The sequence below is a fragment of the Spermophilus citellus genome (assembly GCF_964194105.1).
Source record: "Spermophilus citellus genome assembly, chromosome: 16".
Taxonomy (NCBI): domain Eukaryota; kingdom Metazoa; phylum Chordata; class Mammalia; order Rodentia; family Sciuridae; genus Spermophilus; species Spermophilus citellus.
In genome coordinates, this window is record NC_138196.1 from 62,216,723 (window position 1) to 62,239,018 (window position 22,296).

The following is a 22,296-nucleotide window of genomic DNA, read 5'->3' on the forward strand; positions in this document are numbered from 1 at the left end:
TACGTCTTAGCTCCACGTCAGCTCAGCATTGCCTAGTGATCCTGAGAAAACATGCTTTAGATAATTTACAGCTCCCTATGCCCGCGCAGTTGAAGAGGTCAGAGACTTGATCTCTCCGCGCCTGCCGCCCTGTTAGACCTCCTCAATGATATTCATGTTACCCTTACAGTTTCCTGGCATAAGCAAGATCTTGGGATTATCCAAACTGCTGCTTCTGTTTCCAGTCCAGTTTTCTAGAACTGAAACCCTGCTGCCGTCACCTCCACCTCTGGGCCACGCTCTTGGGTGCCGCGCTTGTCCATGACCTTAGCAGCGCCGCCGCGGCCTCCGCTGCTCCTCGGCCTGGTGCCTAGCTCCCAGGGCCCTAGCGGCTGCCGCCGCGGCTCTCCAGCCCCCTCCTCCGGAGCACGGGTCCCCTCGCAGGGGGATGCCTAACGACCCCAGAGCAGGTTCTGCCTGAAGGTGCAGCGGCGAACAGGAGACCGAGGCGCTTGGGGCCGTGGTCCAGCCTTCGGAGGACAGGGCTCGGCATGCAGCCCAGCTCCAGTCTCTAGATGCGGCAGCTGGACCGTGTAGACAGAGCCATCAAGACAGCAAGCAGAAAGCAAATGGCAGCTCCCGCAGAGTGGATTTTCAGCCCCGAAACCACAGCCCAGCCAACAATCCCAATCCACTAACTCTCCCTGTATAGACAATATTCAAAAAAAAAAAAAAAAAGGCGGGGTGTACTGAGCTTTCTTTGCCTCAGGTACTTACAATCCACTGCTGATTACCCATTCAGCTTTTCTGCCGGGAGCGCAGTGAAAGAGGAAGCAGGCGGGCGCTTTGAGCAGGGAAGCGTCTGGGAGCCAAGCATCTCTTTTTCAATCTCTTTGTTTTTTCTGCTGCTTGGCCGGGTGGTCCACTACAGACTAATGGTGAAAGGAGCTCTAACAAGCTGCGCGAAGTCTCGATTAAAGCCGCTGCTCTGAGCACCAGGCTCAGCATTTCAGCAACCCCTGTACGCAGCGGCCATCTTTTTAAAAATTTTTCATTCCTAGTGTTCTTAATCTTAGTGTTCTAAGACTAATATTTAGCTCCGTCTGGGATGGGTTATGAGAATTATACGCAAATGTACAAGTTATCATCTTTCCTAAATTGTTTGTAACTCTCCCAAAATAATCCAAGACAAAAACCTGGTCTTGGGTGCCTAGCAATGTTTATCAATAAGGTCTGTCTTTTCTACCCTTTCCATGCTCCCAAAAGGCATTAGTTAATATACCAAGAATCAATGTTTTCTCCCCATGTTTGCTCATCTTCTGGGTAAATTTATTCACTGTAATTAAAAAAAATTGATTTGTAGTTGTAGGTGGACACAATATTTTATATTTATGTGCTACTGTGGATCAAACCCAGTGCCTCACGCATGCTAGGCGAGTGCTCTACCTCTGAGCCACAACCCCAGCCCTTCATTCACTTTTAAGCTAGTGCATTGAGTAGAAAATTAGGTTAAATTTCATTAATTCTATTTACATATCATAAAAGATGTCTAGATTCTAGAGCAAGACCAAAAAAAGTCTAGATGATGTGATTTTTTTCTCTGATAGTAAAATATATTTTATCAATAGACTTTTTATTCACATTCAAACAAGGTAAAAATATAAGAAATTAAGATGAATAAATTTTATTTAAAAATATTGCTTCAGTTGGTTACGTTTCCATAAGGAGTTTTTTTTTTTTTTAATTTTTAATGATCTGGAAAATTCCCAGCTTCCTACATTTTTGTTCCCTGTCCAACTAATGTTAGGCTCAAATTTGGACGAGAGGAATAAGAGCTCATTGCTGATGACATTAAGAAAATAGAAAAATTAGTTTATAGCCCAATTCATTTTTTCATGGGTAAGATGGTTATATTAAGTTTGTTGAGTCAAATAGAATATTTGTTGGTTTTTTTTTTTTTTTGCATTTCATTATTTATTTAGATGTTTAAGCTCTCGCACTAAGTTTTTACAAGCTGGTGAACACTGACAAATTATTTCTCCCACAGAACTATAACCACACATTCCCAGACAGTATAAATATATGGTTGAACTAACATTAATACACATCACCATTTTATCAATTACATAATAAAACAAAATTATCAAGTATCCAAATATTAAGTTACACAGCTCAAAAAGCATATAAAATATTAGATGTCTGCTCAATTCATCAGCAGAAACTCACTTTTTTCTTTTTTTTTGCAAGAGGTTGGGAATAAAAGAAAAAAAATCACACTTCAAACAAAAAGTTGGTAAACAACTTCTGATAATTATGAAAAAAAAATTACAAGAATTTCAGAAACTTTATGATTAAGAATTGTTTTACCTACAATAACAGAGCATCTCTACCTTTTCTTTTTAATTTTAATATTTATTTATTTATTTTAGTTTTCAGCGGACACAACATCTTTGTTGGTATGTGGTGCTGAGGATCGAACCTGGGCCGAACGCATGCCAGGCGAGCGCGCTACCGCTTGAGCCACAGCCCCAGCCCCGCATCTCTACCTTTTAAAAAAATATTTACTAAATTAAAGAGCATATATTCTACAGGTTCTGCACAAGACAAAGGCAACATTTTACTAAAAATATTTAATAGCCCCCTCCCATTCTTTTTTTCAGGCCCTCCCTGTTAAGTTGCACCTCAGAGTGCAAACATTAAATTAACTGTAAGGCTTTTTTTTTGACTGGAGACTTAAAGACATGTGCTTCTGTAAAAACTTAGGTTTTCAAAATGGAGGTTTCCCATAACAGCAAAAAAATAAGACTTATAGAAAGATATTAAATAAAAATAATTGCTGTAAGACTTGGTAAAAGGAAAAAAAAAACAAACAAAAACAAAAAACCCCAATAGGTAAAAGCAAACCTGATGTATACTGGTATGAATGTGGGAAATGTAAACATAAAAAGAGCAGGCAAATAATCTTATAGGGCCTACAATGTTTGAAATGACTGAAGGAATAAGTCACATAAGGTCTAGAGTGTTCTTAGTTCCTGGAATTTTGGTTTTGTATGATACTAAAAATATACAAGTATTGTGCTGGGTATTTTGGCACCGAATCTTTCTAAATTTCTTATGTAAGATTCTGGCGTGGAAATAGATTTAAAGACATTAGCTCAATACCGCATGATTTCAGGAAAGATCAGCTGGTACAAATGATAAGCACATTTCAAATGGTGAACAGCAAGAATCTTTTGCTAAGTGTCCAAACAGGTTGATCATAACCCAAACATAGAGGTTGAAGTTCTGTCAAGCTTGTGGCCTGGTAAAACTGCTTTCCAATACTGCTACGGAAGCTTCATCAGAATTATTCACCATGCCAACATGTTGGCTAATATGTACGACAAATTAGGTCCCGTCTTAAGTTCCACTTCCAAGGCAATAGCATCAGGCGAGTTTTATTGAATGCAACAGTTGTTTCTATGACCATTGGAGTCTTTGAAGCGCAGCCGCATTTTAGGAGGATACTTCTCCAAATACAAAAGTTGTTTGCTGTTAAAGGCTCCAAGCCGCTTTTGTCTTATGAATTGTACTGCATCTTCATATTTCATTCCACCTTCAATCAATGCCAGAGCAACAAGCACTGGAGCTCTTCCAAGGCCTGCAACACCATGAACAGCAATACAACAACCAGGTTCTTCACGAAACTTAATTTTTACAAGACTTAACCAGTCATCATCAACAATTTGGTTGGACGGTGGTGCACCATCATCAAAAGGCCAATCAAACTTGAATCAATCTGTGAAATATGGTATATTAAGAACTATGTAATGTTTTGAACAACCAACAATAAAATAAAAAATAAAAAAAAAAAGGCCAATCAAGAACATGGATGCTTGGGGCTGGGGATGTGGCTCAAGCGGTAGCGCGCTCGCCTGGCATGCGTGCGGCCCGGGTTCGAGCCTCAGCACCACATACCAACAAAGATGTTGTGTCCGCCGAGAACTAAAAAATAAATATTAAAAAATTCTCTCACTAAAAAATAAATATTAAAAAATTCTCTCTCTCACTCTCCCACTCTCTCTTAAAAAAAAAAAAAAAAAAAAAAAAAAGAACATGGATGCCTTCTTTCTCCACAACAGTAGTGTCATAGGTTGCTTCACATACTCTTACTATTGTGGTAACATCATACTTCTTAAGTTCCCCTATAAATTTGTTTAAGGTTGCATTGGTTGGATTGTGTGTAATAAGAAATCTCATGTTCTTGTATGTGACTTCCACAGGAGCAGGGCGGTTCATTCGAGCCATGTTAATTTAGTTAAAAAACACTCAATAGGGTTATGAAAGAATTAAAAAAATTGAATACAGAAATGATGCAAAGCAACTGAAGTCTACTTCAATATACTCCACTTGATATTCTCAGTGCTTTGAGTATGAAGTTGGGAGTAATGGGAAATGAAATGAACCTCCTAACCAGAAGCAGCAGTTCTTCAATCCAGTAATACTGAGGCAATGGAAAGGAAGTGCACTGAGGTTTACCCCATCCAGGTCAGAACTCTTGTAAAATGCTCGGTGGATTTTCAATTCAATACGTCTGTGTCCAGGTTAACCACTCTTATGGGGGCTTCTTGGTGGAGTAGTAATGAATTTCTACAGTTCACTTGTCTGCATAGAGGTCGTGCTGTGCCTGGCAGTAATCTCCACTGCCCTTCAGAAACTCCGTAAATGTGTGATCAAGAACACCACAGAACTGAGGAATATGTTTACTCATTGAAGATTGTGGCCTAATCATACCGCCGGTCCCGAGGCGGCGGCGGCTGCAGGGCAGGGGGTGGCGGTGGTCGTCGCGGGGGCGGCGGCGGCGGGCGCACCAGACTACCATGCGGTGAGCGGCTCCGAGGAGAGCGCGTCGCCTCTAGAATATTTGGTATTAACATAATATTGCAGAAATTACAAAAGTGTACATTTTTAAAATGGTTTTCTGTTCATACTGATTTTACAACTATACTTTTTCAGCTTTGAATATTAAATGCATTACTTTGTCAAATATTACATGGCTGAATGTTAAAATTTCATCATCAGACAATCCGCTTGTTTCAGATGCAGTGCTAGGAAAAGAGAACAACTAAGCATTTGGACTTTATCTTAAGTTTGTGTCAAATATGTATCAGTCCTGACATTGTTTTTCCATTTTCCCTAAGTGACTCTCTTGCACCAAACCCAATGTTTCCTTGTGATTAGAATCTCCGTCTCCCCTAATGCTAGTGCTGTTTTGGTTTCAAACTCCGTTTAAGGTTTCAATCCTCATTCTTCTATCTGACTACATCTCCCTAATGAAAAATCATGGGAAATCAAGTGAATGGAAATGAAAGGACTTGGAGGTTTTTACTCTTCTGTAGACTGAACAATTGTTTGTTGGGAATTGTTGGCTTGGATTCTCTTCCTAGGATGGAATGTAATATATTCCAGCTGATGCATTCAAGGCAAGAAAATATATCTTGATTAATTTGACAAATGACCCTAAACCCAGCACTGCTGCTTGGGAATTTTCTCTCTGAGTGCTTTGCTTACGACAAGTTTATGTACCAAATTAAAAAGAAACTTGTTCCATTTGACCACAAGTCTAAGCGCTGTGAAGTTTCACAGGGTTTTGCTTTTCTTTTTTAAACCTGTCTTCCCCCTATGCACCACTTTCTTTTTTAAACTTCAACTTCACCACCTCACCCATAAACATTCCTTAATCCTGAACAAAGTGGGCCTGAATTTAAGCTAGTGCCAAATCTTCCCTCTCATTGGTCATCTTCCTCTCTATTAAAAGGGAGGCGTGGAGGAAAATTAAATGACATTACTTTCACATCTTGGAAGACAGAGCTATTATTCATGCATAAAAATGTAAGACCAGGACACCACGTGTGCTCATGTGCATGCATGCATGTGCACACGCACACACACACACACACACACACACATTGTGTATGTATATAACACTTACAATTTCACCATTTTTGACTATGCAGTTTAGTGAATTAAGTACATTCATATCATCCTACAACCATAACCATTAGTCATTTCCTCATCCTTTTCACCTTCTTGAACAGGAATTCTATACTCATTAAACTCCTGATTCCCTTCTCCTTCCAGTCCCTGGTAACCACCATACAACTTTCTGTCTCCATGAATTTGAGTATTCTAGGTGAACTATACAGTATTTGCCCTTTGGTTAAGATTTATTTCACTTAACATAATGTCTTAAGATACACCCATGTCACAGCATGTTGGTGTTCTTTCTGTTTAGGACTGAATGATGTTCTGTTGTGTGTGTGCATCTCATGTCCTTCACTCTTCACCTGTCAATGGACATTTGGATTGTTTCCCTCTTTTGTCTGTTATAAATGATGCTGCTATGAGCATTGGTGTGCACATATCTTTTCAAGACCCTGCTTTCAATTCTTTTGGCTATTTCAATTCTTTGGGCTATTTCTATAGGAATAGACCTATCAATTCTAGGTTTAACCTTTTTTTGTGTGGTGCTGGGGATTGAACCCAGAGCCTTGTGCATGCAAAGCAAGCACTCTACCAACTGAGCTCTATCCCCAGCCCTAAATTTAACTTTAAAAAAATATTTTTTAGTTGTAGTTGGACACAATACATTTATTTATTTATTTTTATGTGGTGCTGAGGATTGAACCCAGGGCCCCACACTTGCTAGGCGAGCGCTCCACCACTGAGCCACAACCCCAGCCCGCTAGGTTTAACTTTTTGAGGAGCAGCTGAACTATTTTCCACAGCAACTGGATCATTGTTAATTCCTACCAGTGATGCCCGAGGTTTCTAGTTTCTCCACATATCCAACAACATTTATTATTTTCTAGGCAGCTCATCCCATTCATCTCCTTTGCCCCCACCTTCCAGAATTCTCAGTTTTCATTATTGCTGGTATTTCAGAGATTCTACAAGCTACAGAAGTTCCATTTGTATAAAATAGAATCACAAAATGTTAGAACTAGGGATCACAGAGGAAAGTTAAGGGGCTTTAACCAAAATAGGTTAAAGGGCTTTTTGGAGTTAATGAGCAGCAAATCAAGAATTCATGCCTAATGATTATCAGGCTGGGAGCCTTTCCTATATGGAGTCTGTTTTCATTGACAAGAGCCACTCTCAGACAAAACCATTAACAGATTATATTCTAGGGATGCAAATATATGATAACTCTCAGTACCAAGGAAGGGACCCAACCCTATCTCTCTGCCCCAGGGCTAAGACATGTGCCTTTTCCAGGATACAGTATAAGACATGTTGAGGGCAAATCTAGTCCTGCAGAGAACTCAAATAGCCTTAAAAAATTTTGTATTGTGTCCTCTTTTATTTTCTTTATGTCACTTCTTACTAGCAAGAATTATTTCATATACTCATCTGTTTATGGATTTATCATCTGTGTCAGACAATAGAACATAAACTCTTGGAAGTAGAGACCAGATTTTGAAGACCTAATATAAGAAAAATGTAAAATAGTCAGTGGATAATTTATATTGATTATGTGAGGAAATGTTATAATTTCAAACATGTTGTGTAGATAAAATATATTAAATGTACTTCTTTTTACTATTTTTCTTTAAGTTTCATTTTGAGACAAGGTCTAGCTAAATTGTCCATGCTGGTGTCTCCCGGTAGTGTAAGCATGGTTTTCAAACATTCCATTGCTAGTTATAAGATTATGATTGCTTTTCTTAGCATGCAGATATAACTAAAAGACAACAAATGATCAGGTCTTTCAGATAAAATCTGAGTTAAAAGTGGAATAAGGAAAGAACGCCTACTTCAGTTTTCAAGGTAGTTCAGGTTTCAAGATGAGCTTACGATCGCCAAGTGCAAGCCCTGCTCGCCCACATCTAGGACAGATACCTCACTGTGAAGTGGGAAGGGAGACATCTACAAAATAGCCAACTGTCAGGATCAAGTATGCTTTTATGAGGTAAGGATGGTTACCCAGTGTGTTGACTCTATGTGGAAAACAGAGAAAAACTCAAGACAAAAAGAAAAAAATTATTTTCATAACAACACAGAAGCGCAAGGAACTGGCTCCAGGGTCTGAGTCTGAAGTGGCAGGAAACCCTCTTTTTCACTGCTACTAAATGTCATCATCAGCATCATGAAACTCTTTACAGGACACCATTTATGGTCACTGCACTTTATCGCTGATTTCTGCCCTCCTGCTCCTGAGAAATCTCCCTCTTGACATTTCTTGAAGTATGTGAGGACAGGCTTCATGCCCTTTCCACATGGATCTTGTATCTTCAGTTCTTCCCAATGTGGCATGGTGTTGTGTCCCCTAACAGCCTGGCCTAAATATATTCCTCCTCTGAATATACACATTTTTTTGTGTGTGGTTTATACTTGCTTTCAAGTTGGTGTCCACGAACAATGCATGGAGTGTGGTAATTTTGACACTTTGCGTTTTTCACTGGATGATGGATTTCTTTTCTCAACATGAACCCTTGACATGTATTCCAGTTTCTCCTGGAGACTTACCCTGGTCACTATGAAAACTCTCAGGCTTTCATCAAACAATGTCAATCTTTTATTCAGCTTTTTCACTCCTGTGACTAAAGGATCTGACCAGCACAACTGTAGGGGAGGAAAAGTTTATTTGAAGGATCATGGTTTCAGGTCTTAGTCCAGAGAAGGCCAGCTCCATTCCCCTGGGCTCAAGATGAGGCAGAAGATCATGACAGAATGTGTGGCAGAGGGAAGAAGCTCACATCATGGTGGGCAAGAAGCAGAGAGAGAGACTCCACTCTCCAGATACAAATATACACCAAAGCTACACCCTAATTCCCACCTCCTCCAGCCACACCCCACCACTTCAGTTACCACTCAGTTAATCCCAATCAGGGGATTAATTCACTGATTGGGTTAAGACTCTTATAACCCAATCATTTCTCCTCTTACACTGTCTCACAAGAGAGCTTTTGTGGGACACCTCACATCCAAATCATAACAGTAATAATTGGTCTAATTAAGACCACGGGGGTCATTGCTCCTTCACCAAGTGCAGTGGTTCCCAGCCCATGGCCCACATACCCTAGGAGGTCAGTGTCAGGGAACTTTTCCATTAAAAGAGATTGCCAACTGTGACTCTATCTCATGCTGGAACCTTGGTGTATTTGACACCCATGGAACACTGGCCTCCTCATTAGGTGAGTGTTATTTATTCTCCTCTGGGAGGCCTGTTACAGGTTCGGTGACAAGTGGAATGTGTTTATGAGCATATGCATAACAAATTATTGGAAATAGCCGTGTTTTCAATACTCCCTTAGTGTACAAAGTTTGACTACTGTCAGCCTTGGGCTCTGTTAAAAAATACTTAGGAGTTTGCTTCTAAGATAGTGGTCTGCCGAAGCCTTCCATAATGTTCTAGCCTCGCTATAGAAGTGCCGAGGACCCGGGATTGTGGGAGGTCCTCTGAGGGTGATACAAGCCTGGGAAATAGTTAGGGCATCACTTTATTCATTTGTTGAGAGGCAGGTGTGAGGCTTGCCCACTTTTCCTACAACAAAGTCAAAGAGCCAAGACTATGAAGTAAGAATAATAAGAAACCACCACAAGATACAGAATATCAATCTCCAACCTTAGGGTTAAAGACAGAGCTATTTATTTATCAAGGGCTCCCCTGTCCAAGCCATTTGCCTAGTCCCCTGTGTTTACTTGGGATCATGCCCTTTACACAAGTTTTTTCACTTTGAGAACTGGTATTTATTGTAACTGGTCTCCCATGATGTCACTTCCTTCAATCTGACCAATTATCAAAACCCTCTCTTACCCTGTCCAGGAAAGAAGCCCTGAGGGCCTCTAGATCTGACCCCCAATACTTTTAGGGAAGGTTCTGATCCCAAAATGCAGGAAAGAATCCACACAGAACACACTGAAGTGGTACCTCTTTAATGGACAGTGAAACGTACGGCAAAGGGTGTACTAATGATGCTGTAAACTGATGTTCAAACATATGAAATACCTAGAAAGTTTGCCTTGGTGTTGTATGGGTGAAAATTGAGTTAAGTACAGCAATATTTTCTTGCCATGTGGAAAGAATTCAAGTATTCCATACTCAATAACCTCTTGGTCTCCGTGCCCTCCCTCTAATCTCCACTGGTCCATCCTGTGCCATGTTGCCACTGAGCATTGCTACTGTCCCTCCTCATAATTGTAGGAAAATTTCTCAGGCATTTTAGGCCCTCTAGAAACCAGTCCCAACCTCCTACAGCTTTCCTAAATAAGATTTGCTTTCAACCACATTGGTCTCTTGTAGATTTTCAAATGTGGCCTCATGTTTCTGTCCATGCCTGTAGGCATAACTCCTCTTCTTTAATTCATGTTCTCCTTTCCCTTCAAAATCAGCTGCTTTTCCAGATTGCTCAGTTTCCAGTGCTCAGTCCTTACTTATGAGGGGAAGGCCTGTACCTCGTTTCTCATACTTGTGTAATGCTTGGTGCATGCCACCTCATATCTATTGGAGACAATAGATATGAGACTACTGTTTTTGCCAGCTTTTTCTCTGCTGTGAGAACCTGACAAGAACAATTTTAAAGAGGAAAAGTTTATTTGGGGATCACAGTTTCAGAGGCCTCAGTCCATAGATGGTCAACTCTATCCCTCAGGGCCCCAGGTGAGGCAGAACATCATGGCAGAAGGGTGTGGCAGAGGAAAACAGCTGTGTACATGGTTCCAGGAAGGGAGGGGGGAGCACTCCACTCTTAGGGACAAAATATAGACCACAAAGGCATGCCTCCAATGACGCACCTCCTCCAGCCACATCCTACTTGCTTACAGTTACCACCCATTTAATCTCTATCAGTGGATTAATGTACTGATTAGGTTAACATCATAGCTCAATCATTGCATCTCTAAATTCTCTTGCATTGTCTCACAAATGAGCTTTGGGAGAAATCTCATATCTAAACCATAATAACTACCATCCATGTTTGCTGCACATCTTACAAGCAGAAACACTGACTGCCTTTGTTCTAGATTACTTTCATAAGGATCTCTACATATGCTGGGCAGCTGTAATCCCAGCAGTTTGGGAGGCTGAGGCAGGAGGATTAAGACTTCAAATTCAGCCTTGAAACTTGGAGAGACCCTAACAGGATCCATCTCTAAATAGAATATAAAAAGGGCTAGGGATGTGGCTCAGGGTTTAATCCCTGGTACTCCCACCCACCAAAAAAGGCATGTCTATAATGTCTATATAGAGAATACCTTTAAAATATAGATGGTCTCTCCTTCTGGAGAAAAGGGCAGGCAGGTCTGCTTCCCATCAAGACCTGGGCTTCTTAAGTTTAGGGTTTCTCCCCTACAGTGCAACCCACTGCATCCTGGGGGAAATAGGGCCTGGGGAACTGATACAAGAAAAGGGTGGTTCTCTGGCTATTGGTGTAGCCCTATAGCAAGGAGTTTAGTGTCTTTTGTCTGACCTGAGTCTTATGGTTTTTGCTGGCATCCATGACACTGTGGCAGGCTAGCGAGTTACCCTGAAGATAGTGTAAAATCCCTGAACTTTTGCCATTCTTGATGGCATATTTCTATGGGAATCTCATCTCCTCTAAATGATAAAGTCAGGGATTAGAGGCAGGGACCCATATTAACTTCCTTAACATCCTTGATATTTTTCTTTGGTGATATAAATGATATGGATAAAAGGGCAAAATTATCATAACTACAAACTTATTGGTTAGACTCATATTTTTTTTCTTGATCTTCATGGCTCTGGCTTTCATCCAGTAGGGTCTTTTTTTAAAAAAAATGTGTGAGGGAATAGGGAAGAAGAAAATGTGGGGAACATAGGAAATAAGATGAAGGAAATACTTTTAAGCTATGGCAGAGATGCTTACTTGCCTCTAAATAGTAATTCTGCATTTTTTCCTTTGTAAAAATAAACCTAATGTTTTAAAGCTTGGAATATTATGGCTAGCTAAAGTAATACATTTCTCAATTTACCTTGGACTGTATCACTGGGTTCTAGATAATGAGTTATAAATACAAGTATAAATAGAAGAGAGAGCATGCCCTTCTTCTTGCTCCATTTTTCTGCTTACTTCGTGGGTTGCAAGTATAATTGCTGAACCTCAAGCAACCATGTTGGACCATGAAGTGAATCTGGAAATAAAATCCATGCATAGTGGAATAATAATATAAGAGACTAAGCCTCTGACATCTATAAATCCAGCGTACCAGTCTTGAACAGACAATCTTCTGACCTCTTTTACATGAAAGAAAAATATACTTCTATTTTCTTTAGACCACAGTTACACATTGAGAGGTTTGTTTTGTTTTTTTGTTTGTTTGGTTTTTGTTACTGGGAATTTAACTCAGTGACATTCTACCACTGAGCTATATCCTTAGTCCTTATTATTATTTTTTTAAATTTTAAGATAGGACCCTGAGAATTTGCCCAGGCTTGCTTCAAACCTGCACTCTTTCTGCCTCAGACTCCCAAGGCACAGGGATTACAAGCATGTTCCACTGCACCTGGCACACTGAGGTTCTTTTAATCTAACTGATACATAAACCCAATTTCCACTGAATGTGCAATATACTATAAATTACATTTCCTAAGAGAGATATCATTCTATGTCTTTTTAACATTTAAAAACATTGAAAACTGACCATTCTTATGATCACATAGTCCAAAAGATACCCCATTTTAAACAATCAAATTCAATTCTATTTTATGAAGAATTGAGTCAAGCTTATACATGTGTGTGGTATGTCTTAGGAATATTTGACTCAACACAATAAAGAATTGGGTTTTAAAAATATTTTCTGATAATTTGAATATAAATTTTATCAACTCAAAAATATTTCATAGGTACTTTGAAAATGCTTCATAGCATTTAGTGCTACTATGTCTTAGTCTGTCTGTGCTGTTATAAGAAAATATCACAGGCTAGGTAATTTATGAATTATATAAATTTGTTTTTCACAGTTCATGTGGCTGGGAAATACATGGTCAAGGTGCCAGCAGATTTTGTATCTGATAAGGATCACTCCCTGAATCCAAGATGGTGCCTTCTGGCTGCATCTTCTGAAGGAGATGAACACTGTATACTCACATGATGAGAAAAATGGAAAGGTAAAAGCAAGAGAAATGCAAATCAAAACCACCCTAAGATACCATCTCACTCCAGTAAGATTGGCAGCCACTATGAAGTCAAACAACAACAAGTGCTGGCGAGGATGTGGAGAAAAGGGTACACTTGTACATTGCTGGTGGGACTGCAAATTGGTGCGGCCAATTTGGAAAGCAGTTTGGAGATTCCTGGGAAAGCTGGGAATGGAACCACCATTTGACCCTGCTATTGCCCTTCTTGGACTATTCCCTGAAGACCTTAAAAGAGCATGCTACAGGGATACTACCACATCGATGTTCATAGCAGCACAATTCACAATAGCTAGACTGTGGAACCAACCCAGATGCCCTTCAATAGATGAATGGATAAAAAAAATGTGGCATCTATACACAATGGAGTACTATGCAGCAATAAAAAATGACAAAATCATAGAATTTGCAGGGAAATGGATGGCACTAGAGCAGATTATGCTTAGTGAAGCTAGCCAATCCTTAAAAAACAAATACCAAATGTCTTCTTTGATATAATGAGAGCATCTATGAACAGAGCAGGGAGGAAGAGCAGGAAGAAAAGATTAACATTAAACAGAGACATGAGATGGGAGGGAAAGGGAGAGAAAAGGGAAATTGCATGGAAATGAAGGGAGACCCTCATTGCTATACAAAATTACATATAAGAGGTTGTGAGGGGAATGGGAAAATAAACAAGGAGAGAAATGAATTACAGTAGATGGGGTAGAGAGAGAAGATGGGAGGGTAGGGGAGGGGGGATAGTAGGGGATAGGAAAGGTAGCAGAATACAACAATTACTAATAGGGCATTATGTAAAATTGTGGATGTGTAACCGACGTGATTCTGCAATCTGCATTTGGGGTAAAATTGGGAGTTCATAACCCACTTCAATCTAATGTATGAAATATGATATGTCAAGAGCTTTGTAATGTTGTAAACAACCAATAAAAAAAATTTTTAAAAAATTGAATATGTTCAAGAAAAAAAAAAGAAAGGTAAAAGCATCAGACAACTCTCTGAAGTCTCTTCTATAAGGGAATTAATCCCATTCATAAAGGCAAAATGTTCTTGATTCAACCAATTCCTCCAAAGCCTCACCTCAACACTATCACACTGATGGTTAGGCTCCACGTTTTCGAGGGACATGTACATTTAAATCATAGCAAACCAGAACTGCTAAAAGTCAAGCTGAGCCTCGCTCCATCTTTGGCATCCTTCCTCTTGAGCCCCACTCCCATGTTCAGCAATGATTTAAATCCTGAGGATCAATCCCAAGCTAAGGCAAGAGATCCCAACACCCCACTAGTTCCCCCATCTGAGACCTCAGTTTCAAATGACCATTGCTGCTCATCAGGCTGCTGGGTATGAAAGTGTGATTCTTAATAAATGCTTTTGTGAAATGGGGAGAAGGTGGAACCATACTAAGAGCACTACGTCCTGGGTTTTAGTTCTGGCACCTTCAAGAAAGCACATGCTTTTTCTGCTTCAATTTATATATCTAATAGAAAAGGAAGAACTCAGGCTTTGACCTTTCATTGGGTTTCCATGAAATTTCATAAAACAATTTTTGAGGAAGGGATCTGTAAATTTAAAGGGCCCCCATCATATAACAGGTCATGAAGATACTTAGAAAGCCAATAGAAAAGGAAGAAACTTGGACTGGGGATGTGGCTCAAGCGGTTGTGCGCTCGCCTGGCATGCGTGCGGCTGAGTTCGATCCTCAGCACCACATACAAAGATGTTGTATCCACCGAAAACTAAAAAATAAATATTAAAAAAAAAGAAAAGGAAGGAACCTACATGGGCTAAACCTACTGGTCATACATTAGTTTTATAAGGTTCTTATAATTAGTGATCTTTTGGATGCCTAGCAATTCAAATTTAAGTTCTTCTCACAAGTGTCATCCAGAATAACTATTTCTTTCTGATAGGAGGTTAAGGGCGTTATTGTGACTCAATAAACAAAATAAGATTAATTTAAATGATTCAGATATTCATCTTAGAATGGCTGATTTTCCATGATACTGTACCGTCAAAATGACCAAGGGACAGAGGTGGCATTTTAAATATTCACCATTGTAGCAATATTACTATTTTCTAGTTAATAGGTTGTCAGGAATATAGTTGAGACTCATTTTTTAAGCAGTGGTCTCTCATACTTTATGAGGAAAGCATGCAGTCTTCTTGGTGAAGTTCTTGGTTAGAACTTTGGAGAAGAACCTGATAGTTTTAAGACAAAACTGAAAAAATAAAATTCAGGGAGCTTTCTGAATTGAGCTAACTTGTGGATTTGCTCATCCCTTCAGATGAATCTCAGCTTCAATTTCAGTTTTGCTACTTAGTTTTTACATAAAGCTGGTTCAATAACTGAACTTCAGTTTCCTCTTCCATATAACAGGAATGGGAGTAACAAAGCATTACTCATTCTAGATGTTTGCTTATTCTCAATAACTTTCATCTTAGTTCCTCTTAGAGAAACAGAATAACTAGAAGATCAGAAACAGCTGGTGTACACACTGGAGTTTTGAGGAATCTATGTTCCACTTCCTGGGTACTTGGAAGACAAAGGACAATTTAAAGCTGATTGACTTTGACACATCCTTTGGAGAAACAATTTCAAAACTCTTGTCAGGTACAACCAGAGAAATGAAAAGTTGTGCTCCATTTGTGTAAAAAATTAAATTAAGAGGCTGGGTGTGGCTCAATGGTAGAGCACTTGCCTAGCATGTGTGAAGCACTGGGTTCGATCCTCAGCACCACATAAAAAACTAAATAAACAAAATAAAGATATTGTGTCCATCTACAACTAAAAATATTTTTCAAAAATTAGTTAAATTAAAAAAAAACTCATGTCAGATGGGATAATGCTGGACGGCCTCAAATTAAAATTTTGAAGTAGATAAAATATATTTTCATTTCCTCCATGCTCCTAATTTTTATCCTTTCTGTGTTCTGAGAGGATGTCCTTTCTTGGATGCACAGTATCCCTCTGCTGCTCATAGATGCTCTGGGTCAGGTATTGCCAACTAGCTGGGCTGGCGACCAGGTCGGCCCTCTACCTTAAGGGTTCATTGGAAAGAGAGAGCAAGCCACCAGAAAATACTCTATTTATTGGAAAGAAAGACATTCAAGAAAGTTCAACCCAAATAAGGCAAGGGATTAGGGGTCTGGGGTTGCTTGGCAATGTCCTGTGGTCAGCAAATTTGACTGACATCTCGGAAAGCCATGCCCATCTCAGGTGCTGTGTGGGATCAAAGGCAGAGCAAGCGAAAAGGACACATATGTCCATCAGTCCAGTCAGAGAAGCAACGTCAGGCTGGTGTGGACACATTTTTAAAGGCAAAAAACTGTGTAATGTTCTCCTTGTCTATTACAGGAGAGGCATGATTCTGCCAAAAGCATTTCCTCTGCTTTTTCCTCTTCTAAGACAAGCAAAACTGAGAAGGGGGAAGAAATTCTTTCAGCACCTAAGATCAATTTCAAGTGGCATAATAGAATCACTAATGAGCAAAGCAATCGAGGAACACCTTGAAATGATTGTCTCACAAGCTACAGTGGGAGGGCCAGGCCTAGTCTCACCTGCCTGACTATTTTTGGCCTGGGAGACTATAGACAGACCAGGTAGAAAGTGACATATTTGCAAGATTCCAGGGGAGAGCCATTCAAACAATAGCCTAAGAGCCTAGAGCCGTAGCCAGAGCAGGGCCTGCAGCAGACAGAATCATGAAGGCTTTGTGACCAGGCAAGTTTCGCCCTGTGAGTCCAACAGACACAAACCAAAAAAAGATTTTTCCACATACACTCTGCAGAAAGGCCCTGTCATCTGTCACATCCGGGTATTTTCCATCACACTTGCGTACATGGATAACAACAGTGTCAACAGTAACATCCTTGACTACAAAAGACAACAGTGATAAATCTCGGGGCCCTTTGAATTTGAAGATAGCATTGTTAACTACTGTGAATGCCAGATTTTTTATTGTCAACAGAGCTTCTCAAGTTATTTATGCCTGCAATGAATTGTTTTAGATCACCCCCTCTTTTAGCTGCTTTTCTGAGACATGTCATAATGAAATTGAGACTGTTGTTCAGTAACAAGTCCTACATTGCCTAAACGACCACTGAAATTGGAGTTCCCCAACCCAAACTCTGAACCTCTCTCTCTTTTCACCTTGCTCCACTTTAGCCTGTCTCTATAATTCCCTTGGGAACTTATCAGTGGCACAAACTGCTATCTCATTCTTCATTCTGGAAACTCTGAAAATCTTCCAAAAGAATAAATCACTCTCCGAGACTCCTTAAAGGCTTGGTTCCAAACCATTTCTGCAAGGATTTTTGAAGAACCTGCACAAGGAGGCTATTGTATGCATATACAAATAAATGACACAATTCAATGGTTTAATACTATCTGCCAAGTTAAACTACTGCCGAGCAGCTGTGCACATTTAAAATGATGCCTGGCACAACTGGAGATCCATAAATCATTAGCTGCATACTTTCATCCAATTAAGAGAGTAAAATAAGAAAAAAAAAATCCACCAATTGAGATGTGTCTAAGGACATGGATGAAATCGTCATTCTTCCCTGAATGAGAAAATAAATAAAAAATAAAAATAAATCTTCATTTTGCTGTTAAAACTAGAATTTCATTTCTAAGGACACAAATTTTCTGGCATATTAAATCCTGGCATAAGATCTTGTTAGGAGGGTTATTTTGGTCTCATTGCTTTGTCTTTCTGTAAGTAAGAGGGCAAACTAAAAGGGATGATTCACTCTGAAGAGCAATCATTCCTAAAAAGGAGTGTGTGCGTAAGCCAAGATTCCAAGGCTTTCCTGAAATTACAGCCATGTTATAGTTTGGGGGGATCATCTCTGTGTAGTAAATTCCTTTTTTTTTTTTTTTTGGCTTGTTCATCTTCAGCAGTCAGATAGTAGAGGCAATGGATGCCTCCATCCTGCCTTAGTCAGCCTGGGCATGTAGGCTTGACTAGAGAAGATGGGTCAAACTAAAATGAGGAGAAATCACATTGTTATAATTGGGTCACTGTAAGAAGGGGGTGACCAAGCATTCTGTTTTGTTTCTGGGATGCAGAATTTACATGTTAAAATGAAAAAAATAAAATAAAATTCCCAGGAAATCAGGATGAATGGGTCAAATCTAGTAGGAGATCAAGTTTTAGGTGATTTGGAAAACCTGAATTATCCTAAATTAGCTGATAATTCTCCCTTTCTCTTTAGCTGAATGATCAGTCTCAGCAATCCAGGCCCCAAACACCATTATGCCTCAATTAATTCTATTAATGGAGTCTTTGCTTTGTGCTCTCTCCAGACAAGAGGACTTACATTTAAAAAGATTTGGAGAATCCTTGCATTAACTCTAAAGGAACCTGTGACAACATCTTGTTATCCTCAAAATTACCATTTTTAGGTACTTTCTTAATGTGAAACTTCAAATGTATACTATTATGACTGTCAGGCCATCACGCAGAAGCTCTGAGAGGCACATCTGAGCCACGATTGCTCCTAGGAAGTTGCACATCATCACTCTAAGCCTAAAATATAGATGAGAATCACAGCAGAAATAAGGCCAGATGGTAGTGAACCCAACAAGGCGAAATGCTGAATTTCAAAGCTAACTATGAATCAAAGGCTTGAGGAATTAAATGCATGTTAAAGATCCTGGCAGGCAAGAGCTCTCAGGAGGATCAGAAATAATTCCTTCTGCCCAATAATGTTTCAACCTTTTTACCCAACTTGGTAACTATTTCTTAATTATTGTGTGCCAGAAATTGAACTGGGGGTGGGGGGGCAGATAGGCCCATAAACAAGGTCAACATGATCTCTTTTACCATGGATTTTATGGTCTGTAGTGTATATTACTTGTGTTTTCTTTCTCCCGTTAGACTGTAGACTTTTCGAGGACAGGACTAATATTGTATTTACTTTCTTAATCTCCTCACACCTAGCACAGTGGTTTACACATAATTAATAACAAAAGTTTGTGGAATGAATGAAGGACTCCACTGACTGAATGAAGTCAGCTCTGAGCTGAATGCATGATCTTTTATGAGCGAGAACAGCCCTACACCCCAAATCAGAAAAAAAATGAGAGGCCTACAGGTGTTCCATGTTCACTATTGGAACCAGGCCAGAGAGGCTGAGATTACAGAGATTCTTGCACCAGGAAGTGTTAATGTGATATATATTTAGCGCATGGGCTCTAAATATTTCACAGCTGAGAATAAAGTAGAATTGCCTGGATCAGAACATTGAAAGAGACCTTGTTATAGGAAAAAGACAAAGTAAATGTTTGAGGCTGAACTTCATTCTAAGGTAATACAATAAGAATCTCTGTGTAGAGGGTACAAGGTTTTTTTTATTTGTTTTTTTTGGTGGTGGTGATTGAACATAGGGTCTTATGTATACAAGGCAAACACTCTACTAATTGAGCCATATCCCCAGCCCCTAGAAGGCATTTCTAACCCTGCTTTGCACTTATCACACATGTTGCAGTGATGAATCATCCTATTTCTCTTTTGCTCCCATTCACCTTTCAAGATGCAGCTCAGCTGTCATCTTCTCTGGGAAACATCCTTTGGTGATCTTTCTGACTTGCCCTGATCTGGGTAGAGTTGAATAGTATCCAGAATTCTTCTCCACCTGGATCCTGTGAAGTTGACCTTATTTGGAAATGAGCTCTTCCAGACCTAATCAAGTTAAAATGAGGTCATACTGAGTTAGGATGGGCACTAAATTCAGCGACTGGTGTCCTATAAGGAGAAGAAAAATTGAACACCCACACAGAAGAAAAGGCCGTGTGGAGAGGCAGAGATTGGAGTGATGAGTCTATAGCCAGGCAATGCCAGGAATTATTAGCAGCTACTAGAGGCCAGAAGATGCTGGCCTAAGGAAGGATGCTTCTCCTACACTTCAGAGGGAACACTACACTGCCAACACATTGATTTTAATTTCTAGGGTCCAGAACTGTGAAAGAATAAATTTCTGTTGTTTTAAGCTCCTCAGTTTGTGACCATTTGTAATAGCAGTCCTAGGCAACAAACATAAAGCCCTTTTCTTCTACATCCACCTACAGACAACACTGCCACACCATATTGGATGTTCTTTTCATGTACATATCTCCCCACCCAGATTATGATTTCTGGGATAGGAAGTATGTTTCACTTGTTCTAGTATCCTCACCACCTAAAACAAAATCTGGTAAGATAAATCTTATTAATGTAAATTGATTGGGACATGACTGGTAATTCTAAATGCTGACAAAATTCAGATTTGCCGTGTTTGCCAAAATTTCAGACTCACTAATCCATGTCAAAGCCAGGCCGTTCCTCTAGAAATAGCTCCACCCCCGACTGCTACTTATTCTAGCCTGAGGAGTAGAAGTAACAAATATGGAAATATGGAAAAGTGAATTTACTACAAATTAGTAAGAGTAGTATTTAAAAAATATCTCAATCTTGATATTGTCTATGGAGGGCAAATGTTAGAAATGGAGTTCTTCATGATAAACATGCTCAAAAATACTGTCTTAACCCATGTTTTGTTAAGAAAAGAGCCCCAAGCCCCCAAATTATGGGATTGACTATTTGCCAGGCAATAAAAAGAGAAACTGAGAAGTTTGTTTAAACATACCATAAAACCAGAACCTCCTAATTTTGCCAGAAATACTATAATATTTTTTCAGAAATGCAACTAAAATCTTAGAGTACTTCTGTGAAACTTCATCAATGTTTATAAGTTGATTATTTGGATTAAGAGCCACAAAAGAAGTGTCCATAAAGAATGTAAGAGGATTATAATTTCTGTGAAGACAGTGTCATTTGTCCTTGTTAAAAATGAAGAAACAAGAATAATTAATCTTGTCATTTCCTCAAGTGCCAAAGGACCTGGCAGGAACATCTTTCACATGGATTTAATTTTGGGGGTCTAAGTTCTTCCCATCTTGTAGTTCTGTTATTTGCAACACATGGATTCCAAAGACCCTGAACTTATTTCCATTAATCTGGAAAAGGGGAATGAAAGAACATGGAGAACCACTCTTGGGAGGCTCTTAGGGGACAGAAGTGTCTCTGTCACTTCTGTACAATTTCCATTGACTGAGACTTAGTCTTGTGACCACTTCTAATTGCATCAGTGCCTTGTAAACCATGTGCACCCAGGAAGAAGAGGAGTCTGGTTCAGTGAACAGCCAGCAGTCCCTGTCTTACTGAATTACTGAATACAACTATTTTATAGCACATTACAGCATCTCAAAAGTTTTAAGAAGACTTAAATAAAACAAAGCAAAATATCTGGGGCAAATCTTGCAAGAATTAGGTAAATCTATTCAACCCCAACAACAATATTTGAAATGAAAGAAAACAATTAAAAGTATGAATGAACTCTGATAAAAACAGGGTCTGAGGCTGGGGATATAGCTCAGTTGGTAGAGCACTTGCCTCTCATGCACAAGGCCATGGGTTCATTCCCCAACATCATCAAAAAGCAAAACAAAACAGGGTCTGTATATACTTAGAATCCCATCAATTAAACATTTATACTGTCTTTTTCTAACATTCCCTCTGAATATTTTGTTAAGCTTGTGATTAACATATAAGTCACTAATTAATTTAAAATTTCTTTATCTCCAAAGTTTAGAATTTAAACTAGTAGAAAAAAAAATGACAGCAATTTTAATGTGACACTTAGTTGTAAACTGCAGATTCCCTTACAAAAAGCTTAGTTGTCTACGTTGGGTTACCTCTCTTTGCATTGAGAATGGCTACTTCTATACAACCACAGTTTTGGTCAAATCAGTTGATCTTCCTGATAGCATCCATAGCAAAATTCCACACATTTGGTGTTTCTTGGAATGATGTAGTATAGCTGGCCTTATGGTTCAACCAAAAGCAAGTTAAATTCAGCATGATGTTTGGAATGGTTATTTTCTGATGCAGGTTGTTTTAAAATCTGGGTTTCTTCATTGTCTTTCCCTGCAGTTAAGATTAATACAATGAGGCAGAGACTTATGTTTAAGTTATCTTTACCGTGTAAAGGGGCAGATTGTCATCAGCTTGCTTGAGAGGTATCATATACTGACTGACTCAAGCAAGGTCAGCCTTTGGTAATTTCTAGTTTCTGCTGAAGGTTTTCTTTTCCCTTTGTTCTTTTCAGCTAATATATGACCCTAATAAATTATCACT

The 22,296-nt window shown here is 39.3% G+C and overlaps 3 protein-coding genes and 1 long non-coding RNA gene across 6 annotated transcripts in view; 1 reads left to right on the plus strand and 3 right to left on the minus strand.

The window, feature by feature from the left end:
• SCRG1 (stimulator of chondrogenesis 1) overlaps nucleotides 1-22,296 on the plus strand; it is a 110,830-nt gene that overhangs the window by 31,017 nt on the left and 57,517 nt on the right. The window lies entirely within an intron of this gene.
• Nucleotides 2,288-3,406, minus strand: LOC308635427. The gene is made up of 2 exons (XR_014019188.1): nucleotides 2,526-3,406; nucleotides 2,288-2,369 (listed from the first exon to the last, which is right to left on the minus strand). It is a non-coding gene; the product is annotated as an uncharacterized lncRNA (long non-coding RNA).
• On the minus strand, nucleotides 3,417-4,273 carry LOC308635424 (protein tyrosine phosphatase type IVA 1-like; the record flags this gene model as incomplete). 3 transcript variants are annotated; one of them, XM_081269842.1, is made up of 2 exons in its annotated part: nucleotides 4,132-4,273; nucleotides 3,417-3,746 (listed from the first exon to the last, which is right to left on the minus strand). In XM_081269842.1, the coding sequence occupies exons 1-2, from the start codon at nucleotides 4,264-4,266 to the stop codon at nucleotides 3,417-3,419; spliced, it is 465 nt and encodes a 154-aa protein (XP_081125968.1). In that variant the 5' UTR covers nucleotides 4,267-4,273. The 3 variants fall into 3 exon arrangements, with proteins under 3 accessions (XP_081125968.1, XP_081125967.1, XP_081125966.1); XM_081269841.1 differs by having other exon boundaries at nucleotides 3,417-3,707; nucleotides 4,075-4,273; XM_081269840.1 differs by having other exon boundaries at nucleotides 4,075-4,273.
• On the minus strand, nucleotides 4,273-4,788 carry LOC308635425 (uncharacterized protein). Its single transcript, XM_081269843.1, has one exon. It carries the CDS (start codon nucleotides 4,748-4,750, stop codon nucleotides 4,616-4,618), a length of 135 nt encoding a protein of 44 aa, XP_081125969.1. The 5' UTR covers nucleotides 4,751-4,788; the 3' UTR covers nucleotides 4,273-4,615.